Source organism: Lithobates pipiens, unplaced genomic scaffold, assembly GCF_037356315.1.
Source record: "Lithobates pipiens isolate NorthernLeopardFrog02 unplaced genomic scaffold, aLitPip1_a1.2 Scaffold_35, whole genome shotgun sequence".
Classification (NCBI taxonomy): Eukaryota; Metazoa; Chordata; class Amphibia; order Anura; family Ranidae; genus Lithobates; species Lithobates pipiens.
The window spans coordinates 961,337-987,009 of record NW_027507811.1 but is presented as its reverse complement, the minus strand read 5'-3'; the positions used below and the strand labels follow the sequence as shown (position 1 = coordinate 987,009).

The window sequence follows — 25,673 nt, the reverse complement described above, 5'->3', positions numbered from 1 at the left end:
CTGTATATTCCTCAAGCATCACCTCCGCTATTCTGCTGGGCCCCTGGCTTGACACCTGCTGAAGCTTTCCCACTTCTTCCTCATCCCCGGCTGGTGAGAAGATTGCTCTGGTACCGGCTCCAGCTTACTAACTGTAGTCTCTGGTAACAAGGTGGATGGCCCCTTAGTGGTGACAGCTTCCCCTCTACCTCCGACCACAACTGGTTCCCCATCTGACTGAACCTTCTCAACTCGGTTGGATTCCAATCCTGCAGTCCCAACCCTGCGCTGCTTCTCTTGCTCCTGGATAGGCCTCAGGCAGCCTAGCAGCCAGGTGTTCCCCCGGGATAGGCAGCTTCCGGTCTAGCAACCCGGGGACATAACACACGTCCACCCAGACAGCCGTCCAGGTGGCACAGAACCCAGATCACATGACTCCACCCAAATACATAGGCTCTCCCAGCAGGCCAAGGGACCAAAGAAACCCCTGACACTTGTCTGAGACACCCCCATCCATTCATAATATGACCTTGATATACCCTTGTCAATCTAGTGCCACCCAGTGACAGAAGAGAAAAGGTGCAGCAATCCAACATTAAAGAGGAATCAGTAGATCTCCTAACAATCAGGAAGGATAACTACCACCTCGCAAACTACATTTATTAGCCACCCTTCCTAAACACCGGGGTGCTTCATGTACATTACATACTCCTGACCCCTGCACTATATACTCCATGTTGTACATTACATACTCCTGACCCCTGCACTATATACTCCATGTTGTACATTACATACTCCTGACCCCTGCACCATATACTCCATGTTGTACATTACATACTCCTGACCCCTGCACTATATACTCCGTGTTGTACATTACATACTCCTGACCCCTGCACTATATACTCCGTGTTGTACATTACATACTCCTGACCCCTGCACTATATACTCCGTGTTGTACATTTCATCAGCTGATGTCTAGTAATAATCTTTGTATTTCTATTTTAGTAGATGGACGGGAGATGAGGAAAACCTCAGAGGATTGTCTCACTTTGTCTCCAGACTGTAAAGTAGAAGATGAGGACATCACACAGTATAGTCCAGGAGAAAACCCGACTACCTCAAATGTCCATCCGGCACCACACAGTGTAGATGGACCATCGTATTCCTCTTATCCTGAGGAACCTCAGACTGTGCGGGACGGTGCCGGACCATCGTATTCCTCTTATCCCGAGGAACCTCAGACTGTGCGGGACGGTGCCGGACCATCGTATTCCTCTTATCCTGAGGAACCTCAGACTGTGCGGGACGGTGCCGGACCATCGTATTCCTCTTATCCTGAGGAACCTCAGACTGTGCGGGACGGTGCCGGACCATCGTATTCCTCTTATCCCGAGGAACCCCAGACTGTGCGGGACGGTGCCGGATCATCGTATTCCTCTTATCCCGAGGAACCTCAGACTGTGCGGGACGGTGCCGGACCATCGTATTCCTCTTATCCCGAGGAACCTCAGACTGTGCGGGACGGTGCCGGACCATCGTATTCCTCTTATCCCGAGGAACCTCAGACTGTGCGGGACGGTGCCGGACCATCGTATTCCTCTTATCCCGAGGAACCTCAGACTGTGCGGGACGGTGCCGGACCATCGTATTCCTCTTATCCTGAGGAACCTCAGACTGTGCGGGACGGTGCCGGACCTCGGACTGTGAGGGACAGTGCAGTTTTTCCAACAGATAAGAAGTTTCCCTGTTCTGAGTGCGGGAAATGTTTTGCACGTAAGTCCAGACTTTCCATACATCAGAGATCTCACACAGGGGAGAAGCCTTTTTCCTGTCCTGAGTGTGGGAAATGTTTTGCGTGCAAGACCAGGCTTGCCACACATCAGAGATTGCACTCGGCTGAGAAGCCGTATTCCTGTTCTGAGTGTGGGAAATGTTTTTCAGAGAAGTCCACCCTTTACAAACATCAGAGATCTCACACAGGTGAGAAGCCGTATTCCTGTTCTGAGTGCGGGAAATGTTTTTCAGTGAAGAACAGTCTTTTTATACATCAGAGATCTCACACAGGTGAGAAGCCTTATTCCTGTTCTGAGTGTGGGAAATGTTTTTCAGAGAAGTCCGCTCTTTACATACATCAGAGATCTCACACAGGGGAGAAGCCGTATTCCTGTTCTGAGTGCGGGAAATGTTTTTCATTGAAGAACGGTCTTTTTATACATCAGAGATCTCACACGGGGGAGAAGCCGTATTCCTGTTCTGAGTGCGGGAAATGTTTTTCACAGAAGTCCAGTCTTTTAATACATCAGAGATCTCACACGGGTGAGAAGCCGTATTCCTGCCCTGAGTGTGGGAAATTTTTTTCAGAAAAGTCCAGTGTTTTTATACATCAGAGATCGCATACGGGGGAAAAGCCGTATTCCTGTCTTGACTGTGGGAAATGTTTTTCACGGAAGACACATCTTTCCGTACATCTGAAGTCTCACACAGGGGAGAAGCCGTATTCCTGTTCTGAGTGTGGGAAATGTTTTTCAGAGAAGTCTCATCTTTCCGTACATCAGAGATCTCACACTGGGGAGAAGCCATATTCCTGTCCTGAGTGCGGGAAATGTTTTTCAGACAAGTCACATCTTTCTAGACATCTGAAGTCTCACACGGGGGAGAAGCCGTATTCATGTCCTGAGTGCGGGAAATGTTTTTCAGAGAAGTCCACTCTTAAAACACATCAGAGATCTCACACGGGGGAGAAGCCATATTCCTGTCCTGAGTGAGGGAAATGTTCCTCACTGAAGTCCTGTCTTCCTGTACATCAGGGGATCCCACACAACCCTGGAGGTGTATTAGTGAGTGCGGGAAATGTCTTGTATAAGAATGTTGCTGGACATGTGGGGAAGAAGCACCCCCTGATATACACCTCAGATATACTCCATGGCTGATCTTCATCATGGAAGAAACAGTTGATAAGGAGATCAGAGATCACCAAAGACATGGATGAAGTGTTGTACCGTGTCGGCCATTGATAGCAGGAGAAAAATAAAAATGGAGTCATTACCTCTCATTGGCTGAGTACATTTTGTGGGGGAAGATTTCACAGACATTTAGAGATCTATTTTAAAATAAATTGTAGAACGAATGTGACACACATTCATCCAGTCATGACAAATATTGGATCATCGGCTCCATCTAGTGGCAAAAATCTGGCCCTGTGATTTTAATATTGACCATTGATGTAAAACAGAAAATACCACATTTGGCCATTAGATGGCGCTAAGTACCATAGAAATTATCTCCATCTAGTGGCCAAATGCAATCATTTCTATTTAAATTAATGGAAACCATTCGACCAGCACAGCAAATATCCTAATAACGTTCATCTTTCCCCCAATTACACAGAAGGAATGTACTTTCCCCGGGTGAATTTCTATGCAAATGTTTTATGTTTCAAGACACATCACAGGAAGCCCCTCCATGGTTATTAGAGGACAGAATTAAAATTAGACTTGGGAAACTTAACATTAATAAATAACGGGGACCAGATGTCTTACACCCGAGGGTACTTAGGGAACTCAGTCAAGTAATTGCCAGACCATTGTTCCTAATTTTTACTGACAGTCTACAAACTGGAATGGTACCAGCTGATTGGAGAAAAGCCAATGTAGCTCCAATATTTAAAAAGGGCCCAAAATACATCCCTGGGAATTACAGACCAGTCAGCCCAACATCAATAGTATGTAAACTCTTGGAGGGGATGATTAGGGACTATATACAAGATTTTAGTAATGAGAACGCTATCATTAGCAGTAATCAGCATGGATTCATGAAGAATCGTTCTTGACAAACCAATCTACTAACCTTCTATGAGGAGGTGAGTTCCCATCTCAATAAAGGAAGGCCCGTAAACGTGGTGTATCTAGATAAAGGAAGGCCCGTAAACATTGTGTATCTAGATAAAGGAAGGCCCGTAGACATGGTGTATCTGGATAAAGGAAGGCCCATAGACGTGGTGTATCTAGATAAAGGAAGGTCTGTATACGTGGTGTATCTAGATAAAGGAAGGCCCGTAGACGTGGTGTATCTAGATAAAGGAAGGTCTGTATACGTGGTGTATATAGATAAAGGAAGGCCCGTAGACGTGGTGTATCTGGATAAAGGAGGGCCCGTAGACGTGGTGTATCTAGATAAAGGAAGGCCCGTAGACGTGGTGTATATAGATAAAGGAAGGCCCGTAGACGTGGTGTATCTGGATAAAGGAAGGCCCGTAGACGTGGTGTATATAGATAAAGGAAGGTCCGTAGACGTGGTGTATCTAGATAAAGGAAGGCCCGTAGACGTGGTGTATCTAGATAAAGGAAGGCCTGTAGACGTGGTGTATCTGGATAAAGGAAGGTCCGTAGATGTGGTGTATCTAGATAAAGGAAGGCCCGTAGATGTGGTGTATCTAGATAAAGGAAGGCCCGTAGATGTGGTGTATCTAGATAAAGGAAGGCCCGTAGGCGTGGTGTATTTGGATTTTGCAAAAACATTTGACACAGTTCCCCATAAACGTTTACTGTATAAAGTAAGGTGGGTTGGCATGGACCATAGGGTGAGTACATGGATTGAAAACTGGCTACAAGGGCGAGTTCAGAGGGTGGTGATAAATGGGGAGTACTCGGAATGGTCGGGGGTGGGTAGTGGGGTCCCCCAGGGTTCTGTGCTGGGACCAATCCTATTTAATTTGTTCATAGATGACCTGGAGGAGGGGGATGGGGGAAACAGCTCAATCTCTGTATTTGCAGACAATACTAAGCTAAGCAGAGCAATAACTTCTCCGCAGGATGTGGAAACCTTCCAAGAAGATCTGAACAGATGAATGGGGGGAGGGGCAACTACATGGCAAATGAGGTTCAATGTAGAAAAATGTAAAATAATGCATTTGGGTGGTAAAAATCTGAAAGCAATCTATAGACTGGGGGGAGGGGAACCTCTTGGGGGGGATGTAGGATGGAGAAGGACCTGGGGGGAGGGGAACCTCTGGGGGGATCTAGGATGGAGAAGGACCTGGGGGTCCTAGTAGATGATGGGCTCAGCAATGCCAAGCTGCTGCTAACAAAGCAAACAGAATATTGGCATTAAAAAGGGATCAACTCCAGAGATAAAACGATAATTCTCCCCTCTACAAGACTCTGGTCCGGCCGCACCTGGAGTATACTGTCCAGTTCTGGGCACCAGTCCTCAGGAAGGATGTACTGGAAATGGAGCGACTACAAAGAAGGGCAACAAAGCTAATAAAGGGTCTGGAGGATATTAGATATGAGGAAAGGTTGTGAGCTCTGAACTTATTCTCTCTGGAGAAGAGACGCCTGAGAGGGGATATGATTTCATTATATAAATACTGGACTGGTGACCCCACAATATATAAATACCAGACTGGTGACCCCACAATATATAAATACCGGACTGGTGACCCCACAATATATAAATACCAGACTGGTGACCCCACAATATATAAATACCGGACTGGTGACCCCACAATATATAAATACCGGACTGATGACCCCACAATATATAAATACCGGACTGGTGACCCCACAATATATAAATACCGGACTGGTGACCCCACAATATATAAATACCGGACTGGTGACCCCACAATATATAAATACCGGACTGGTGACCCCACAATATATAAATACCGGACTGGTGACCCCACAATATATAAATACCGGACTGGTGACCTCACAATATATAAATACCGGACTGGTGACCCCACAATATACAAATACCGGACTGGTGACCCCACAATATATAAATACCGGACTGGTGACCCCACAATATACAAATACCAGACTGGTGACCCCACAATATATAAATACCAGACTGGTGACCCCACAATATATAAATACCGGATTGGTGACCCCACAATATATATAAATACCGGACTGGTGACCCCACAATATATAAATACCGGACTGGTGACCCCACAATATATAAATACTGGACTGGTGACCCCACAATATATAAATACTGGACTGGTGACCCCACAATAGGGAGAAAACTTTTTCACAAAAGAGAATTAGAAGAAAAGAGGTTTAATCTTAAACTATGTAGAGGGTTTTTTACTGTAAGAGCGGCAAGGATCACCTGAACGACTGCAACATACATGATATACAATGTAATACTGACATATAATCACACAACATACATGATATACAATGTAATACTGACATATAATCACACAACATACATGATATACAATGTAATACTGACATATAATCACACAACATACATGATATACAATGTAATACTGACATATAATCACACAACATACATGATATACAATGTAATACTGACATATAATCACACATGGGTTGGACTTGTGCCTTTTTTCAACCTCACCTCCTATGTAACTATGAATAGACCCCTAAATGTCAGGAGACGTTTATATAAAGGTGGGAAGTATGTATCAGATAAATGAATAGACCTCCCAGCAATGTTATTACCAGGCTGCAGCTAGGGGGAGCTCTAATGTGTGATCCCATCCAGCTCACATTAACCCTTTCACTGTCAGAGATGTTTTTGCACATTTTGGGCCTGAAGATTAGTAAAACCCCCCAAACATATATTATCTGAGAGCCGAGGCCCTGGAGAATAAAATGGTGGTGATGATTAAGGTGTTCCTCGTACACAAACAAACCTTTTATTTCACCAGCGGAAGGACCGACTCACTCCGGGATGCCAAGTGGCCTCTTCTAGGCGTTTACAACATATATATTTCCTCTTCCATAGACATTCCTTGGAACTTCGTAAAACATCTAAAAGCTCGTTAGCGAGTGACGTCTGCGGGTTTTCTGTCTAATTTATCATCTACTGAGCTCTAGACATGTGCACTGCCCCAAAACATGTTCATTTTCCTTTCATTTGTTATTTTCGGGGCATTAGTTATGATCGAAATTCATTTTAGAATAAATTTGAAAATCCAGAAGAGGCGAAAATTCAAATTTCAAAAATCTGAAAATAAGAAAGAAAATCTGAAATAATAAGGAATAATAACGAGCTATTAAATTATAGGTATCAGAATTTCCTTTCAAATTTAGCTGTGAACATAATCTATAAGAATTTATCCAAAGTTACGAATTATCCGAAATAACGAATTCCATCTAAACGAATAACTAATGATAACAAAACAGTTTTTTTAAATTATTATTATTATAAATTTGTATTATTATTCGTTACATTTCATTCATTTAGATGCAGCATTTGTTATTTTGGGTAGTTCGTTATTATTTCGGGGTTTTCTCAATTTCGGATTTTAATTCTTTTTGAAATTTTGGATTTTCGTTCTTATTTTCGAATTTCTAAATCTCCACATTATCGATTTTCAAATCTAGGGATTTCCGAATTATCAGAGGGACGGGGTCAGGAGTATATCATATACAGCCTCGTGTATAGAGTGCAGTGGTCAGGAGTATATCATATACAGCCCCGTGTATAGAGTGCAGTGGTCAGGAGTATATCATATACAGCCCCGTGTATAGAGTGCAGTGGTCAGGAGTATATCATATACAGCCTCGTGTATAGGGTGCAGTGGTCAGGAGTATATCATATACAGCCCCGTGTATAGAGTGCAGTGGTCAGGAGTATATCATATACAGCCCCATGTATAGAGTGCAGTGGTCAGGAGTATATCATATACAGCCCCGTGTATAGAGTGCAGTGGTCAGGAGTATATCATATACAGCCTCGTGTATAGGGTGCAGTGGTCAGGTAAAGTAGAGTATTAGAACCATGCCAGTCATACAGTCACTAGGTATAGAGTAATGATAAGAACACACAAGGTTCCATCTGCTCTATCAGAACAGTTTTTCTCCGGGTCTTCTACTGACATTAATTAGAGAGAAAAGTCTCTCCTGTTCCGTTCTCTCCTTGTCATATCGTAGGATGAAGCCGTATTGTTCTTTCAGTGTCATCATCCCGTCTTCTGTCCATTTCCACACCGACACCAACATCTCCTCCACCATCCCGCTGTATTTGTTGTCTCACAATGTTTCCAATGGTGGAGATCCAGAGACTGACCGGAGTCTTCTCCATGTCACCAGATCACCACTTCCTCTACTATTGGGGTGCTGGGCCTTTCTATGACTACTCAGGACCCCCCAACCTCTTCTATAGGATTGTGAGGATTTCTAGTTGTCTCACCATGTTTCCAATGATAGAGATCCAGAGAGTGACCGGATTCTTCTCCATGTCACCAGACCACTTCTTCCTCAATTATTGGGGTGCTGGACCTTTCTATGACCACCCAGGACCCCCCAACCTCTTCTATTGGATTGTGAAGATTTCTATGCTATTCTCTAAGAAGCTGAAGAAGTTGTCCATGATGTAGATGAGGGTCACATATAGTTTGAGAATCATCACCCTTCACTCCGTCACCAAGTCCTAGTCTGGCAATGCCCAGAATGATACCAATTAGACTCTGACCAATCTCACGGTTTGGAGGAACTTTTCTCCTTTTCATTATTTGCAGGTGACCATGAATTAGAGTTCCGATATCTCCCCTGTGTTCTGCAGACAGATAAGACATCGGGAAATGTATATGTTGTACAGATCCCTCATGTTCCCCGATACGACCTCATACATTGGACTTTGTTCAACTTTCCAACCAAGAGAGAATGGACTTGTCAAGATCCTCCCCAATGTTGAGGGTATGTGGTCTGGTATGGTTTAGGAAGGAGGCATGTTCACTCCCCCTGCCCAGTCAGGTTGCATGCTCTAATAAGGGTCTAGTGTGAATTTCTTAGTGGTGGGAGGTCCATACTAGTGATGGCCAAACAGCTCGCCCGGCGGTCGTTTCGCGGCGAATTTCGGCTGTTCGCGGTCGGCCAGTTCGGCGGACTATTGGCGTCGTTCGCCCGGCGGACTTCCGTGTTTTTACTGTGTAAAGGAACTTTGACCTGATGACACATCCATCATGGGGTACAGGACAGCCAATTGAGACATTACGGCACAAGGTCACTTGGACATTCCCCCTAACCTATAAATACACCCGATCCGGCGGCCATTTTACATTCTTTCTTCTGTCACTATAGGGAAAGGTTCCTGTGTGGAGCAGGGAGAGATAAATCGCTAGCTATTTGGTACACAAAAGTTCTTTCCAGGACTGGTATAGGTGTTAGGTGTATATAGGTTTGCTGTGCTACTGATTGTTGCAGCAGCCTGAGTGTCTTTTGTCAGTGTAGAGAAAGGGACAGGACGCTGTGTCTGCTGCTATTTTAGGGACAGCCAGATTAGTCATCATCATCATCATCATCATCATCATCATCATCATCATCATCATTAGCTGTTACTATCAGGTCCACAAAAGAGCTATTCCAGTAACCAGTAATTGTTCCAGTCTCCTCTTTTCTGCCACTTTGTATAGGGACAGGAAGGAAGCAGTGTGTCAGGCAGTGAGGGTCAGTTTAAAGAGTTGCTGTTACTATTAGTTCCACAAAGGTTCTTTTCAGGACTGGTATCAGTGGTACGGTAATAGGCTTGTACACGTATAATATTCTTTCTTCCAAATATAGAAAGAATATTATACTTGACTGCTGCCCTTCTGCTGCAGTCTGCTAATCATTCACAACTCACTTGTTCCACAAAGCTCTTTATCAGGACTGGTAACTTGGTCTGTGTAGGGTGCTACAGTACATAGGGTTGAGTGCAGTACAGTCTGCTGTTCTGTAAGGACCGGTATCGGTCCACAATAGATAGGGTTGAGGTGCACCACTGCTGACCGCTGCCCTATACTGCAGCAGTCCTTCATTGGTATAGGGACTGACGTACAGTCTGCTAATCACTAACACACAACCTGCTTGGTCCACAAAAGTTCTTATAAGGACTGGTAACTTGGTCTAGGGTGCTACAGTACATAGGGTTGAGTGAGGTACAGTCTGCTATTCTATAAGGACTGTTATCGGTCCACAATACATAGGGTTGAGGTGCACTACTGCTGACCGCTGCCCTATACTGCAGCAGTCCTTCATTGGTATAGGGACTGACGTAAAGTCTTCTAATCAGTCACACACAACCTGCTTGGTCCACAAAAGTTCTTATAAGGACGGGTAACTTGGTCTAGGGTGCTACAGTACATAGGGTTGAGTGAGGTACAGTCTGCTGTTCTGTAAGGACCGTTATCGGTCCACAATAGATAGGGTTGAGGTGCACCACTGCTGACCGCTGCCCTATACTGCAGCAGTCCTTCATTGGTATAGGGACTGATGTACAGTCTGCTAATCACTAACACACAACCTGCTTGGTCCACAAAAGTTCTTATAAGGACTGGTAACTTGGTCTAGGGTGCTACAGTACATAGGGTTGAGTGAGGTACAGTCTGCTATTCTATAAGGACTGTTATCGGTCCACAATACATAGGGTTGAGGTGCACTACTGCTGACCGCTGCCCTATACTGCAGCAGTCCTTCATTGGTATAGGGACTGACGTAAAGTCTTCTAATCAGTCACACACAACCTGCTTGGTCCACAAAAGTTCTTATAAGGACTGGTAACTTGGTCTAGGGTGCTACAGTACATAGGGTTGAGTGAGGTACAGTCTGCTATTCTATAAGGACTGTTATCGGTCCACAATACATAGGGTTGAGGTGCACTACTGCTGACCGCTGCCCTATACTGCACCAGTCCATCATTGGTATAGGGACTGACGTAAAGTCTTCTAATCAGTCACACACAACCTGCTTGGTCCACAAAAGTTCTTATAAGGACTGGTAACTTGGTCTAGGGTGCTACAGTACATAGGGTTGAGTGAGGTACAGTCTGCTATTCTATAAAGACTGTTATCGGTCCACAATACATAGGGTTGAGGTGCACTACTGCTGACCGCTGCCCTATACTGCAGCAGTCCTTCATCAGTATAGGGACTAAGAGTTTTGTCACAGGGTGATTTAAAAAATGACAGGCAGAGGAAGAGGCAGGCCCTTCCACAGGGGTGGTAGGGGTAGGCCAGGAGCACCAGCCTTGAGCCAAAGTGGGAAGTTGCAGAAGGTGCGTTCAATTACTTTAAAGTTTAAAGGACGCACCAGACTTGGTTGAGTGGCTCACTCAGCCTTACTCTTCTGCACCCTCCTCATCCTCTCGATCTGCACCCTCTTCTTCACTCTCTGCTATGTGCACCCCCAAAGACACTACCACCAACAACAACACCACCACCACCACCACCACATACCTTCCGCTTGAGTCACAGGAATTATTTTCCGATCCATATCAAGACATTTCCGATGCGCAGCCACTCTTGGCATTGGATCAGGAAGAGGAGGTAGCAACAACCGCTACTCAGCAGTCTGACGATAGTACCCAGATCAGCCCAAGGAGGAGGTTGGTCCCCGGTGTTGCTGCCTACTCCGAGATCTCTACTTATAGCGGTGGGGAAGGTGACGTTGATGATGATGTGTCTAGTGATGTCACGTGGGTGCCCACAAGAGAGGAAGAGGAGGGGAGTTCAGAGGGAGATATGGACCAGCAGATAGGGAGGAGAAGCAGGACTAACTTACATTGCACAGGAGCGACAAAGCAGACTGCTAATGTATCAGGAGCGAGTCATCGACCATGTACGGTCACATCTGGCGCTCCCAGGACACCGGCACATGGCTCCGCAGTGTGGGCTTTTTTTAACGTGTCCTCTGCTGACAATAGCGTTGCCATCTGCAATCTTTGCAGTCAACGCATTAGTCGCGGTAAGCCCAACACTCACCTAGGGACAACCGCCTTAAGAAGGCACATGAGCAGCCATCACCGAGCCCAGTGGGAGCAACGGAACACACAAAGCCACACTCCAGGCTCTCACCGTCCAGCCTCGTCTTCTACTTCTCCTTCTCCTCTCTCCTCACAATTGCCCTCCACTCCACCTTCCATCACGCCAAGCTCACGTTTTTCTGCAAAAAGGCAGGCTTCCGTGGGCTTAATGTTCGAGCGTAAAAAAATGATGACGCCGGATAACCCTCTTGCCCAACGGTTGACGACTGGCTTGTCAGAACTGATAGCCCGCCAACTACTGCCATATAAACTGGTGGACTCAGAGGCCTTTCGCAAATTTGTGGCCATTGGAACACCACAATGGAAGGTCCCAGGAAGGAAGTATTTCTCTGAGAAGGGCATCCCAGAGCTATATGGCCATGTTCAGCGGCAAGTGAATGTATCTCTGGCACACAGTGTCGGTGCCAAGATACATCTGACCAGAGACACGTGGTCTAGCAAACACGGGCAGGGAAGGTATATCACTTTTACTGCCCACTGGGTGAACCTTCTGATGGCCGTCAAGCATGTAACCCGTGGCACCCGTGTAGATTTGGTTTTACCGCCACGGATTGCATGCAGGCCTGACTCTTCTTCTCCTCCTCCTCCTACTCCATCCTCCTCCCTCTCCACCTCAGCTGCCTCCTCCTTTTCCGCTGCTAGCGTCTCTTCCGCTGCACCGCCCAAGCTCCCCAGAACCTATTCCACATGCCAGGTGAGACGTTGCCATGCGGTGCTGCGTCTGTTGTGCCTTGAAGCCAAGAGCCACACTGGCCCGGCACTCCTTTCAGCTTTGCGTTCACAGGCAGATCAGTGGCTAACACCGCTCAATTTGACAGTTGGTAAAGTGGTGTGTGACAACGGTGCCAATCTGCTTAGCGCATTGAAACAGGGCAAAATCACGCACGTGCCATGCATGGCACACGTCTTAAACTTGGTCGTGCAGCAATTCGTTGTCAAATACCCTGGGGTCCAGGACATCTTGCGGCAGGCAAGGAAAATCTCGGCCCATTTCAGAAGATCTTACACGGCCATGGCTCGCCTTGCTGACATTCAGCGGCGACACCATCTGCCGGTCAGACGTCTTATTTGCGATTGCCCGACGCGATGGAACTCAACCTTCTATATGCTTGATAGGCTGCTCCAGCAGAAACGTGCAGTTAACGTCTACCTGTATGAACTCTGCGGCAGAACCGGTTCTGGGGAGCTGGGTTTTTTTTCACCGCGCCAGTGGCTGCTCATGCGCGACGCATGCAGACTTCTGCGGCCATTTGAGGAGATCACCAAACTGGTCAGTTGCAGCCATGGCACCATCAGTGACATGGTACCTTATGCCTTCTTTATGGAGCGTGCATTGCGTCGTGTCATTGATCAGGCTGTGGAGGAGCAGGAGCGGGAAGATGAGGAAGTCGCAATGCTGGATGAATTCCCAGGGGGGGCTACTCTATCTTAGACAAGTCAACAACAGGAGTCTGAAGAGGAGTCAGAGGAGGATGGTGCTGGGGCGGATGAGGAGGAGCAAGAAGAGCATGCTTTAAACCTTTCTGGGATCCCTGTTGTGCGTGGATGGGGAGAGGAGAATGAAGAGGAAGACATTATCCTGGATGATGAGCAGGAGCCAGGCCACCACACCGCTTCCACTTTAGTGCAAATGGGGGCCTTCATGCTCCAGTGTTTTAATAGGGACCCCCGTATAAAAAGCATAAGGGTCAAGGACCAGTACTGGGTGGCAACGTACTTAGACTCCCGGTACAAACACAAAATGGCGGAAATGTTACCGCCGTCACAGAGGGCTGTCAGAATGCAGCACTTCCAGGTCTTGCTTCGAGAAATGCTTTTGCGTGTGCTGGCAGAGGAGCAATTCCCACTCCCAGAGAAGGAGTTGCGGGTACCAATCCAACAGCGCCTGCAAGAAGAGGCCGGTTTGAAGATGTGTTGGTGACTTCGGATATGAGGTCATTCTTTCAGCCGACCCATCGACAGGTGTCATCCGGATCCAGCATCAGGGAACGGCTAGACCGTCAGGTGTCCGACTACATTGGGTTAACGGCCGATGTGGACGCTCTGAGAAGTGATGAACCCCTGGACTACTGGGTGGGCAGGCTTGACCTCTGGCCAGAGCTTGCCCAATTTGCAATCGAACTCTTGGCTTGCCCCTCATCCAGTGTCTTGTCCGAAAGGACATTCAGTGCAGCAGGGGGGATCGTGACCGATAAGCGTACTCGCCTAGCTCACGACAGTGTTAACTACCTCACATTTCTAAAAATGAATGAGGCATGGATCTCGGAGGAATTCAACAGATGTGACCAGTAGACCATGTATATGTCTATAAACAATTTTTTTAATCAAGCACACGGACCTTCTTTCTTCATTTGGCTCACTTCCTTGTCCCAAAAAAGCACACCGTACTATATGCCCCTACCCTCTTCTTTGAAGAGGTTGAGCGGTGTCATATTTCTACGCTGGCTGCTTATGAGGGGATCACTGTGCTGTGCTGAGTTTCTCCTGGGCCTGCTTATTATGAGGGGATCACACCATCCCTGTGCTGTGCTGACTTCCTCCTGGGGGTTCTTATTATGAGGGGATCACACCATCCCTGTGCTGTGCTGACTTCCTCCTGGGGGTTCTTATTATGAGGGGATCACACCATCCTTGTGCTGTGCTGACTTCCTCCTGGGGGTTCTTATTATGAGGGGATCACACCATCCCTGTGCTGTGCTGAGTTTCTCCTGGGCCTGCTTATTATGAGGGGATCACACCATCCCTGTGCTGTGCTGACTTCCTCCTGGGGGTTCTTATTATGAGGGGATCACACCATCCCTGTGCTGTGCTGACTTCCTCCTGGGGTTTCTTATTATGAGGGGATCACACCATCCCTGTGCTGTGCTGAGTTTCTCCTGGGCCTGCTCAATATGAGGGGATCACACCATCCCTGTGCTGTGCTGACTTCTTCCTGGGGGTTCTTATTATGAGGGGATCACACCATCCCTGTGCTGTGCTGAGTTTCTCCTGGGCCTGCTTATTATGAGGGGATCACACCATCCCTGTGCTGTGCTGACTTCCTCCTGGGGGTTCTTATTATGAGGGGATCACACCATCCCTGTGCTGTGCTGACTTCCTCCTGGGGGTTCTTATTATGAGGGGATCACACCATCCTTGTGCTGTGCTGACTTCCTCCTGGGGGTTCTTATTATGAGGGGATCACACCATCCCTGTGCTGTGCTGAGTTTCTCCTGGGCCTGCTTATTATGAGGGGATCACACCATCCCTGTGCTGTGCTGACTTCCTCCTGGGGGTTCTTATTATGAGGGGATCACACCATCCCTGTGCTGTGCTGACTTCCTCCTGGGGTTTCTTATTATGAGGGGATCACACCATCCCTGTGCTGTGCTGAGTTTCTCCTGGGCCTGCTCAATATGAGGGGATCACACCATCCCTGTGCTGTGCTGACTTCTTCCTGGGGGTTCTTATTATGAGGGGATCACACCATCCCTGTGCTGTGCTGAGTTTCTCCTGGGCCTGCTTATTATGAGGGGATCACACCATCCCTGTGCTGTGCTGACTTCCTCCTGGGGGTTCTTATTATGAGGGGATCACACCATCCCTGTGCTGTGCTGACTTCCTCCTGGGGGTTCTTATTATGAGGAGATCACACCATCCCTGTGCTGTGCTGACTTCCTCCTGGGGGTTCTTATTATGAGGGGATCACACCATCCCTGTGCTGTGCTGAGTTTCTCCTGGGCCTGCTTATTATGAGGGGATCACACCATCCCTGTGCTGTGCTGACTTCCTCCTGGGGGTTCTTATTATGAGGGGATCACACCATCCCTGTGCTGTGCTGAGTTTCTCCTGGGCCTGCTTATTATGAGGGGATCACACCATCCCTGTGCTGTGCTGACTTCCTCCTGGGGGTTCTTATTATGAGGGGATCACACCATCCCTGTGCTGTGCTGACTTCCTCCTGGGGGTTCCTATTATGAGAGGATCCCACCATCCCTGTGCTGTGCTGACTTCCTCCTGGGGGTTCTTATTATGAGGGGATCACACCACCTCTGTGCTGTGCTGACTTCCTCCTGGGGGTTCTTATTATGAGGGGATCACACCATCCCTGTGCTGTGCTGACTTACTCCTGGGGCTGCTTACGGTGTTGCTGTCAGTGCTGTATATCACGGTGCTGGTGTGAGTGCTTAATGTCACGCTGCTGCTTCAGTGCTGTATATCACGGTGCTGGTGTGAGTGCTTAATGTCACGCTGCTGCTTCAGTGCTGTATATCACGGTGCTGATGTCAGTGCTTAATGTCACGCTTCTGATGTCAGTGCTCTCTATCACGGTGCTGCTGTCAGTGCTGTATATCACAGTGCTGATGTCAGTGCTTAATGTCACGCTTCTGATGTCAGTGCTCTCTATCACGCTGCTGCTGTCAGTGCTGTATATCACGGTGCTGATGTCAGTGCTTAATGTCACGCTTCTGATGTCAGTGCCCTCTATCACGGTGCTGCTGTCAGTGCTGTATATCACGGTGCTGATGTCAGTGCTTAATGTCACTCTTCTGATGTCAGTGCTCTCTATCACGGTGTTGCTGTCAATGCTGTATGTCACGGTGCTGATGTCAGTGCTCTCTATCACGGTGCTGTTGTCAGATGCCTCTATCACGGTGCAGGTGTCATTGCTGTATGTCACGCTGCTGGTGATCATCTCCTGCACCCTCTTCTTTGCCTACCCTGGTCCCTGACCTTCCATCTCCTCCATTGCCTTCATGCGCTCCACAATCCTGAATTGTCAGAACAATTTCCCATATGAAAAAAGAATGCTTGTAGTTGTCGATCCCAAATTCACCTCATACATGTATTATGTCATTGGCCATGTGGTGGGACTATGTTTGCCCAGCTAATAATTATTTTGTGGCTGCAAATTTGACCTAAAGGTTTGCGAAGTGCGCCTCCCATTGAAGTCAATGGGGCCCGCCGCGAACTTTCGGTTTCGCGAACTATCGGCCGCGTTCGCGGTCCGCGTTCGCGAAACGTCCCGTCCATACATTTTTTTATACTTTGTTTTTAATTTTGTTTGCATTAACAGGCCAACCAGTAAATCCCCAGTTGACAGCTGAATAAGCCTGGTAGGTATACATCACTGGGTGTTAGGAGGTTGGTTGCCATAAGTGACCTATCAACCAACTTTTTGATAGCAGAACACAAATACTCCTCCTCACTAGTGGGCCAACCGGGTGGGCTACAGTTCATAATGGACAACGTCCCAGGCCTTGCTGCCCTCAAGGATAGGGATATCCTAGCAGTCAAAGGAGAAAGGGAAAAAAGAGGGCGCACCGACTTTGTGCATTATCCTTTAATGTATTTTATTAAAAAAGTAAATGTGGAAGGAAACCGCAATTTAAAAAGCCTTCAGATGATGGCCATCGGTCTCACAACAACAGACTCCAGATGGAAATGGAGGAGATTGTAAGGGCCACTGCCAGCTGACGCGTTTCAAAGGAATACCTTCATCCTCAGAGCCCAGCAGTGATATATCCTTCAGCCACACCTTCATCCATTAATCGGGTACCCATCGGACAGATGTAAGTAGTATTACATACATCTGTATGAGAGAGTCACTCTCTCTCTACCAGTACAAAGACCGGACATATACAGTCAGAGGGCCAAACACAATTAAACCCAACTGAAAGACCACAAACAATCCAAACCAGTAAAAAGGAGGACACAATTAGTTAGCAAACATGGCAATCTGGGATTTCTATCCCATAGCAACATATTGGACACCGGTTATTGACGGCAAGAGTACAAAGCTCACCCATTTAGACCATCACTTCACAGCGCTATGCACCATCATCCAGAGAGATCCGGAGCTTGTCCACTCGACGCGCTTCTTAACAGCTCGATGTGCCGCCAGTGAATATAATAATAATAGCTGCCACGACAGTGGCATTGATGGCTTCCCCTCACGGCCGGTTCCGTCACCTGGAACGCCCGCCATGTTGTTTGTGTTCCACGGGAACGGAAGTACCCACCGGGTGTCACTTCCCCGTGCGTCCGACCTCGTGCAGGGATGACGTCAACCATGATAGTCAGCCACCGCCATTTTACCGTAGACTGCCTCATAGAGAGCAGACCAGACATTTCTGTGGGCCAATACAACCCGGTTGATGGAAAATAGACGCCTGAACGAAAACACAGAGCATTCGAAAGATTCCTTGATTTAAAGATCCCGGGCCCTTCCAGAGATAGATCGCCCCTGAATCAACCCTCTCCATAAATGCCCCCATCAAAATGCACACTAATGCTGCAAACACACGGTCGGAATATTCAGACAACAAATGTTTCGGAATTTCCAACCGTGTGTAGGCTCCATTTTCCGTTGGAATTTCCGACAAAAAAAACGAGATCTGGATCTCAAATTTTCCGACAACAAAATCCGTTCAGGAAATTCCGATCGTGTGTACGCAATTCCGACGCACAAAATTCCACGCATGCTCGGAATCAAGCAGAAGAGCCGCACTGGCTATTGAACTTCATTTTTCTCGGCTCGTCGCGCGCGTGTTGTACGTCTCCGCGTTCTTGGCGTTCGGAATTTCCGATACCCCTTGTGTGACCGTGTGCATGCAAGACAAGTTTGAGCCAACATCCATCGGGGAAAGAAAAACATGGATTTTGTTGTCTGAATGTGCGATCGTGTGTACGGGGCACCCCTTACTATATTATGGTAAATTGAATTCAATTCTAAAGGGGGTGGGGGGGGGGGGGCCACGTGTAAACCAATACATATACACATCTGCATGTGCTGAAAGCCCGTGATTTTCCTGCATTGTACTCTTGCTGTCATTACCAGTATCCAATATGTTGCTGTGGGATGGAAATCCCAGATTGCCATGTTTGCTAACTATGTGTGTCCTCCTTTTTACTGGTTGTGATTGTTTGTGGTCTTTCAGTTGGGTTGAATTGTGTTTGGCCCTCTTATTGTACATGTCCGGTCTATGTACTGGCAGAGAGAGATTTTTTTGGTAACTCTCTTTGAATACAGATGTATATAATACTACTTGTATCTATCCGATGGGCACCCGACTAAATGGATGGAGGTGTGGTTGTCCATTCAGTTATTTGGGAGTCACCCTCTTGTTGAGTACCGCCCACAATTTGTGGGCGTGATCCCTGAGCCCCTGTGGGAGGTGCCTCATTGGTGCACACTCTCTTGTATGTGTGTAAATATAAGAAACTGAAGGAGATATCACTACTGTGCTCTGAGGAAGAAGGTATTCCTTCGAAACGCGTCAGTCGGCAGTGGCCATTATAATCTTCTCCGTTACCATCTGGAGTCTTTTGTCGTGAGACCGATGGCCATCATCTGACGGGTTTTTAAATTGGGGTTTTCTTCCACATGTTTGAGTAGTTTTTAATTTAACTTTTTTAATAAAATACATTAAAGGATAATGCACGAGGTCGGTGCGCCCTTTTTTTTCCATTTCTCCTTTGTCCTATCTAAAGTTTTCAAATCGGCCGATTCAAAATGTATTGATTCAAATGTTTCAAATCGAAAAATAAATCTTTAAAACTAAACAAATATTTTCTTCATGCACATGTCTACTTATATCAGTGGTCAGTGTAGTGGTCCCTTACATTGGTGATCAATGGGAGAATGACCCCCTTATAACAGTGGTCAGTGTAGGGGTCCCCTACATTGGTGACCAATGGGAGAATGACCCCCTTATATCAGTCGTCGGTGTAGTGGTCCTTTACATCGGTGACCAATGGGAGAAGGACCCCCTTATAACAGTGGTCAGTGTAGTAGTCCTTTACATCGGTGACCAATGGGAGAAGGACCCCCTTATATCAGTGGTCGGTGTAGTGGTCCCTTACATTGGTGACCAATGGGAGAAGGACCCCCTTATAACAGTGGTCGGTGTAGTGGTCCCTTACATCCAGAAATGGTTCATTGCTCAAGGAACCCCTAGAAACCTTTGGAGGAACCCTGGCTGAGAAAGGCTGGACTAGGCAGTAATATATTTCTCTCCCCCTTGGTGGGAGTGGAGATGACCCCCATCTATAAGGATATACAGTACATACACACACAGCACAAGGCCGTGTTCACACTACGAGACGTTTCTTGGGGGCTGCAGTTCCTCAGAGCTCCACAAGGTGGTGAGCTTCTCACGTCTACCATAGAAACAGGAAGTCTCTATGGAAGACAGGAAGTGATGTCGGTTACAGACAGGAAGTTCCGGGTGAGAGGTAAGTCGGGAGGAAGTAGAGGAGATATCGCTGGAATCGGCAGTAGAGGAGGTAATAAGATCGTATCTTCTATTTATCCAGCAGATGATGATACACACATATAGCTCCCAACTGTCCCTGATTTGGAGGGACTGTCCCTCAGTCACAAAAAAACCCCCTCTTTCCTCCTCAGGTGTCCCTCATTCTCTTCATCTCGGAAATGTGTTTTTCTTCCATCGATTTCACCTTTTCAGTCTATACTAAGGGATTATACTATAATACGGGTTGGGGGTTTTATCCAGAGGGGTTTATGATACATGTGTTTGATTTTATAATCGTTATGGAGGAGGAAATAATTATTCCCGATGTCTGTGAAGGTCCCACACAAGGGATGTGTCTGGATGGTGACTGTATCATTGTGTGTGTCAGGTTCCTATAAGGTGTCAGGATGTCACTGTCTATTTCTCCATGGAGGAGTGGGAGTATTTAGAAGGACACAAGGATCTCTACAAGGACGTCATGATGGACAATCAGCCGCCCCTCACATCACCGGGTAAGAGGAGACTTTATTGTAAAGGAGAGAGCAGTACGGAGGCTCCACCTAGATCCCCCATCATCTGATAAACACATAGAAACAATGTATTCAGTCAGTGTGTGTGTTTCCTACAGATGGATCCAGTAATGGGAACCCACCAGAGAGATGTCCCTGTCCTCTGTATTCCCGGGATTCCACACAGGAAGAAGACACCATCCCCCACCATCATCAGGTAGATGAGGAACAATTATTGGTACTTATGATTTATACACAGCATGTTTGTTACAATGAATGTTTTATTATATATTCAGAGTGGAAACCTCGGGGATGATAATATTGTTGTTAAAGAAGAGTACAAAGAGGAGGATGAGGAGTATGGAGTGATGGAGGAGTTTTCTGAAGGACACAAGGATAAGATGGAGCCACCAAATACCAGGAACCCACCAGAGAGATGTCCCCGTCCTCTGTATTCCCGGGATTCCACACAGGAAGGTCACACCATCCCCCACCATCATCAGGTAGATGAGGAACAATCACTGATAGTATCATTAGGATCTGTACATTATCTGCATTGTTACCATTGATGTCATTTTTATTATATATTCAGAGTGGAAACCTGAGAGATCCTAAAGTTGAGGTGAAAGAAGAGATAAAAGAGGAGGATGATGAGGATGGGGGGATGGAGGAAGGACGCAAAGATCTGTACCAGGACACCATGGTGGAGTCATCCAGATACAGAAACCCACCAGAGAGATGTCCCCGTCCTCTGTATTCCCGGGATTCCACACAGGAAGGTCACACCATCCCCCAATATTGCAAGGTTGGTGGGACGGAGATTATATAACAGACTCATAGAGATGATGTGTGGATGTTTTATATGATGTCACAATAATAAATCTTCTATCTTACAGATGATATTCTCTCTCATTTTCTTGGTTTAGAGTGGAGATCCAATGGATATAGAATTTGAGGTGAAATCAGAAGAAGAAGAGAGGTATGTGAGGGATGATCAGCAGTCTATGGAGGAGGATGGAATAACGGGGACATTTATAGAGGAGGACACTCCTACAGAGATCAGCACAGGTGGGTCATTAACACTAAATCCATTCCTCCACCCATACTGCTCACTGATTGGTCCAGAGTAGGGCGGGGGCTGGGTGATATCAGCCTGTAATCCCCTGGTCACTTTCCTGAGCTGTGTTCCCCGTCCTGTATTCCTGGATTTCTCTCCGATAATCTTCCTTCTCTGTGCTGCCGACACAATTTATGGATCTAGACTGGATTTATGGAGATTCTGGGGATCAGCCGGCAGAAAAATGTTCATTTTCACCATAGATGTTACTAGACCTAGACACCTGGGGTATGTACCTTGGGTCTTCTGCCCCATGCCCGGGTCTAGTAAGATCTCTGACAGAAGAATTTTCCCCTCGGGGTTACTTGCTCTGTTATTTGCTGGCTGTGCCGGGTGGAGGGATACAGTATGTCTGTATAGTCTCAGACCCAAGTCACTGAGTGCAGTCTCAGGAGATGGGAGGAGCGGTGTGGGACCTCTGCAACTTGTCTCTGATGAACATATAACCCGCCACTGATTACTAATCACCAATATTATGAGTCCTGACCCTAATTATAAGCTATATTGTACATTACATACTCCGGACCATTGCACTATATACTCTAATGATGACCTCCAGAGTTAGAGTCAGCTGACGTCCTTCTTTGTAGAGTTGGTTAGGAGGCATGGTGGGTGTAATGCAAGGTGGAATGATGGGCGCCAGTCACTTTTTGAATGCAAACAAGATATTTATTATCTCTGAACAAGAACTGTGGGAGAGCCGGTTTAGGGCCAGGGACACATTTGAGTAGATGCAATGACAATTGGCAGACTCCGAGACTTCTATAGGTAGACAGCTATACAGTGTAAGGCCTCCAGCCAGACCCCACTTCTGTATAGGTAGGACCGCCGTCTCCTGTGGTAACAAATCTTGTTACTGTCACTGACGGTAGTTGTACATAACTCTTGGTAACACAGAATAGTTCTCTTCTTCTCACAAAGTCTCACACAGTAGATCTTCACTCACTGAGCTCCCGGTTTCTCACTAGACTTCCAGATTCAGTGGCCACTGAATCTCCTGAGTAGAGATGGCCTTGCGGTTCACCCGGTGGGCGGTTCGCGGCGAATTTTGCGAGTTCACGATTCGCCAAACTGACAGACTTTAAGGACTGGTATAGGTGTACAGTATATAGGGTTGTACACGTCTAATATACTTTCTTCCAAATATAGAAAGATTATTATACTTGACTGCTGGCCGATTCTGCAGCTGTCTTTTATCAGTGTAGGGACTGAGGGACAGTCTGCAAATCACTAGCTACTAGGTCCACAAAGGTCCTTGTAAGGACTGGTATAGGTGTACTATTTGGTGTGCAGTATATAGGGGTGTAATACACGTATAAAATACTTGCACATATAGAAAGCATAGTATAGTGCATTTCCACTGTGCAGCATTGTGACTGCTGAGCGGTTCTGCAGCGATACTACAAAGAGCGACAAACACAATAAAAAAAAAAAAGTATTATAACTGGTGTGATAGACCAGTGACCCCCAAAAATGACAGATTGAAGCGGGGTGTTATATACCTTCTTCCACATACATACTGCACTTCTCTAGAGACTTTTGTCACAGGGTCATTTAAAAAAAACTAGAGGCAGAGGAAGAGGCAGGCCCTTCCGCAGGGGTTGTAGGGGTAGGGCAGGAGCAACAGACTTGAGCCAAAGTGGGAAATTGCAGAAGGTGCGTGCGATTACATCAAAGGACGCACCAGATTTGGTTGAGTGGCTCGCTCAGCCTTACTCTTCTGCACCCTCCTCATCCTCTCGATCTGCACCCTCTTCTTCACTCTCTGCTATGTGCACCCCCAAACACACTACCACCAACAACACCACCACCATATACCTTCCGCTTGAGTCACAGGAATTATTTTACGATCCATATCAAGACATTTCCGATGCGCAGCCACTCTTGGTATTGGATCAGGAAGAGGAGGTAGCAACAACCGCCACTCAGCAGTCTGACGACAGTACCCAGATCAGCCCAAGGAGGAGGTTGGTCCCCGGTGTTGCTGCCTACTCCGAGATCTCTACTTATAGCGGTGGGGAAGGTGACGTTGATGATGACGTGTCTAGTGATGTCACGTGGGTGCCCACAAGAGAGGAAGAGGAGGGGAGTTCAGAGGGAGATATGGACCAGCAGATAGGGAGGAGAAGCAGGAATAACTTACATTGCACAGGAGGGACAAAGCAGACTGCAAATGTATCAGGAGCGAGTCATCGACCATGTACGGTCACATCTGGCACTCCCAGGACACCGGCACATGGCTCCGCAGTGTGGGCTTTTTTTAACGTGTCCGCTGCTGACAATAGAGTTGCCATCTGCAATCTTTGCAGTCAACGTATTAGTCGCGGTAAGCCCAACACTCACCTAGGGACGACCGCCTTAAGAAGGCACATGAGCAGCCATCACCGAGCCCAGTGGGAGCAACGGAACACACAAAGCCACACTCCAGGCTCTCACCCTCCAGCCTCGTCTTCTACTTCTCCTTCTCCTCTCTCCTCACAATTGTCCTCCACTCCACCTTCCATCACGCCAAGCTTACGTTTTTCTGCAAAAAGGCAGGCTTCCATGGGCCAAATGTTCGAGCGTAAAAAAATTATGACGCCGGATAACCCTCTTGCCCAACGGTTGACGGCTGGCTTGTCAGAACTGATAGCCCGCCAACTACTGCCATATAAACTGGTGGACTCTGGGGCCTTTCGAAAATTTGTGGCCATTGGAACACCACAATGGAAGGTCCCAGGAAGGAAGTATTTCTCACAGAAGGGCATCTCAGAGCTATTTGGCCATGTTCAGCGGTAAGTGAATGTATCTCTGGCACACAGTGTCGGTGCCAAGATACATCTGACCACAGACACGTGGTCTAGCAAACACGGGCAGGGAAGGTATATAACTTTTACTGCCCACTGGGTGAACTGTCTGACGGCCGTCAAGCATGTAACCCGTGGCACCCGTGTAGATTTGGTTTTACCGCCACGGATTGCATGTAGGCCTGCCTCTTCTTCTCCTCCTCGAACTCCATCCTCCTCCCTCTTCTCCTCGGCTGACTCCTCCTTTTCCACTGCTAGCATCTCTTCCGCTGCACCACCCAAGCTCCCCAGAACCTATTCGACATGCCAGGTGAGACGTTGCCATGCCGTGCTGCGTCTGTTGTGCCTGGAAGCCAAGAGCCACACTGGCCTGGAACTCCTTTCAGCTTTGCGTTCACAGGCAGATCAGTGGCTAACACCGCTCAATTTGACAGTTGGTAAAGTGGTGTGTGACAACGGTGCCAATCTGCTTAGCGCATTGAAACAGGGCAAAATCACGCACGTGCCATGCATGGCACACGTCTTAAACTTGGTCGTGCAGCAATTCGTTGTCAAATACCCTGGGGTCCAGGACATCTTGCGGCAGGCAAGGAAAATCTCGGCCCATTTCAGAAGATCTTACACGGCCATGGCTCGCCTTGCTGACATTCAGCGGCGACACAATCTGCCGGTCAGACGTCTTATTTGCGATTGCCCGACGCGATGGAACTCAACCTTCTATATGCTTGATAGGCTGCTCCAGCAGAAACGTGCAGTTAACGTCTACCTGTATGAACTCTGTGGCAGAACAGGTTCTGGGGAGCTGGGTTTTTTTCACCGCGCCAGTGGCTGCTCATGTGCGACGCATGCAGACTTCTGCGCCCATTTGATGAGATCACCAAACTGATCAGTCGCAGCCATGGCGCCATCAGTGACATGGTACCTTATGCCTTCTTTATGGAGCGTGCATTGCATCGTGTCATTGATCAGGCTGTGGAGGAGCAGGAGCGGGAAGATGAGGAAGTCGCAATGCTGGATGAATTCCCAGGGGGGGCTACTCTATTTGAGACAAGTGAACAACAGGAGTCTGAAGAGGAGTCAGAGGATGATGGTGCCGGGGCGGATGAGGAGGAGCAAGAAGAGCATGCTTTAAACCTTTCTGGGATCCCTGTTGTTGTGCGTGGATGGGGAGAGGAAAATGAAGAGGACGACATTATCCTGGATGATGAGCAGGAGCCAGGCCACCACACAGCTTCCTGTTTAGTGCAAATGGGGGCCTTCATGC

General features: G+C 47.3%; 2 protein-coding genes across 2 annotated transcripts in view; both read left to right on the top strand.

Moving 5' to 3' along the window:
* Positions 1 to 25,673, top strand: part of LOC143955428 (uncharacterized) — a 231,063-nt gene that overhangs the window by 78,563 nt on the left and 126,827 nt on the right. Inside the window, 1 exon segment of the mRNA XM_077465476.1 lies at positions 876 to 2,741. Coding sequence (XP_077321602.1) covers positions 876 to 2,741 — 1,866 coding nt within the window.
* LOC143956057 (uncharacterized) overlaps positions 19,686 to 25,673 on the top strand; it is a 143,404-nt gene continuing 137,416 nt past the window's right edge. Inside the window, exon 1 of the mRNA XM_077466185.1 lies at positions 19,686 to 20,509. The gene's annotated coding sequence lies outside the window, so the exon portion shown is untranslated. The remainder of the gene's footprint in view (positions 20,510 to 25,673) is intronic.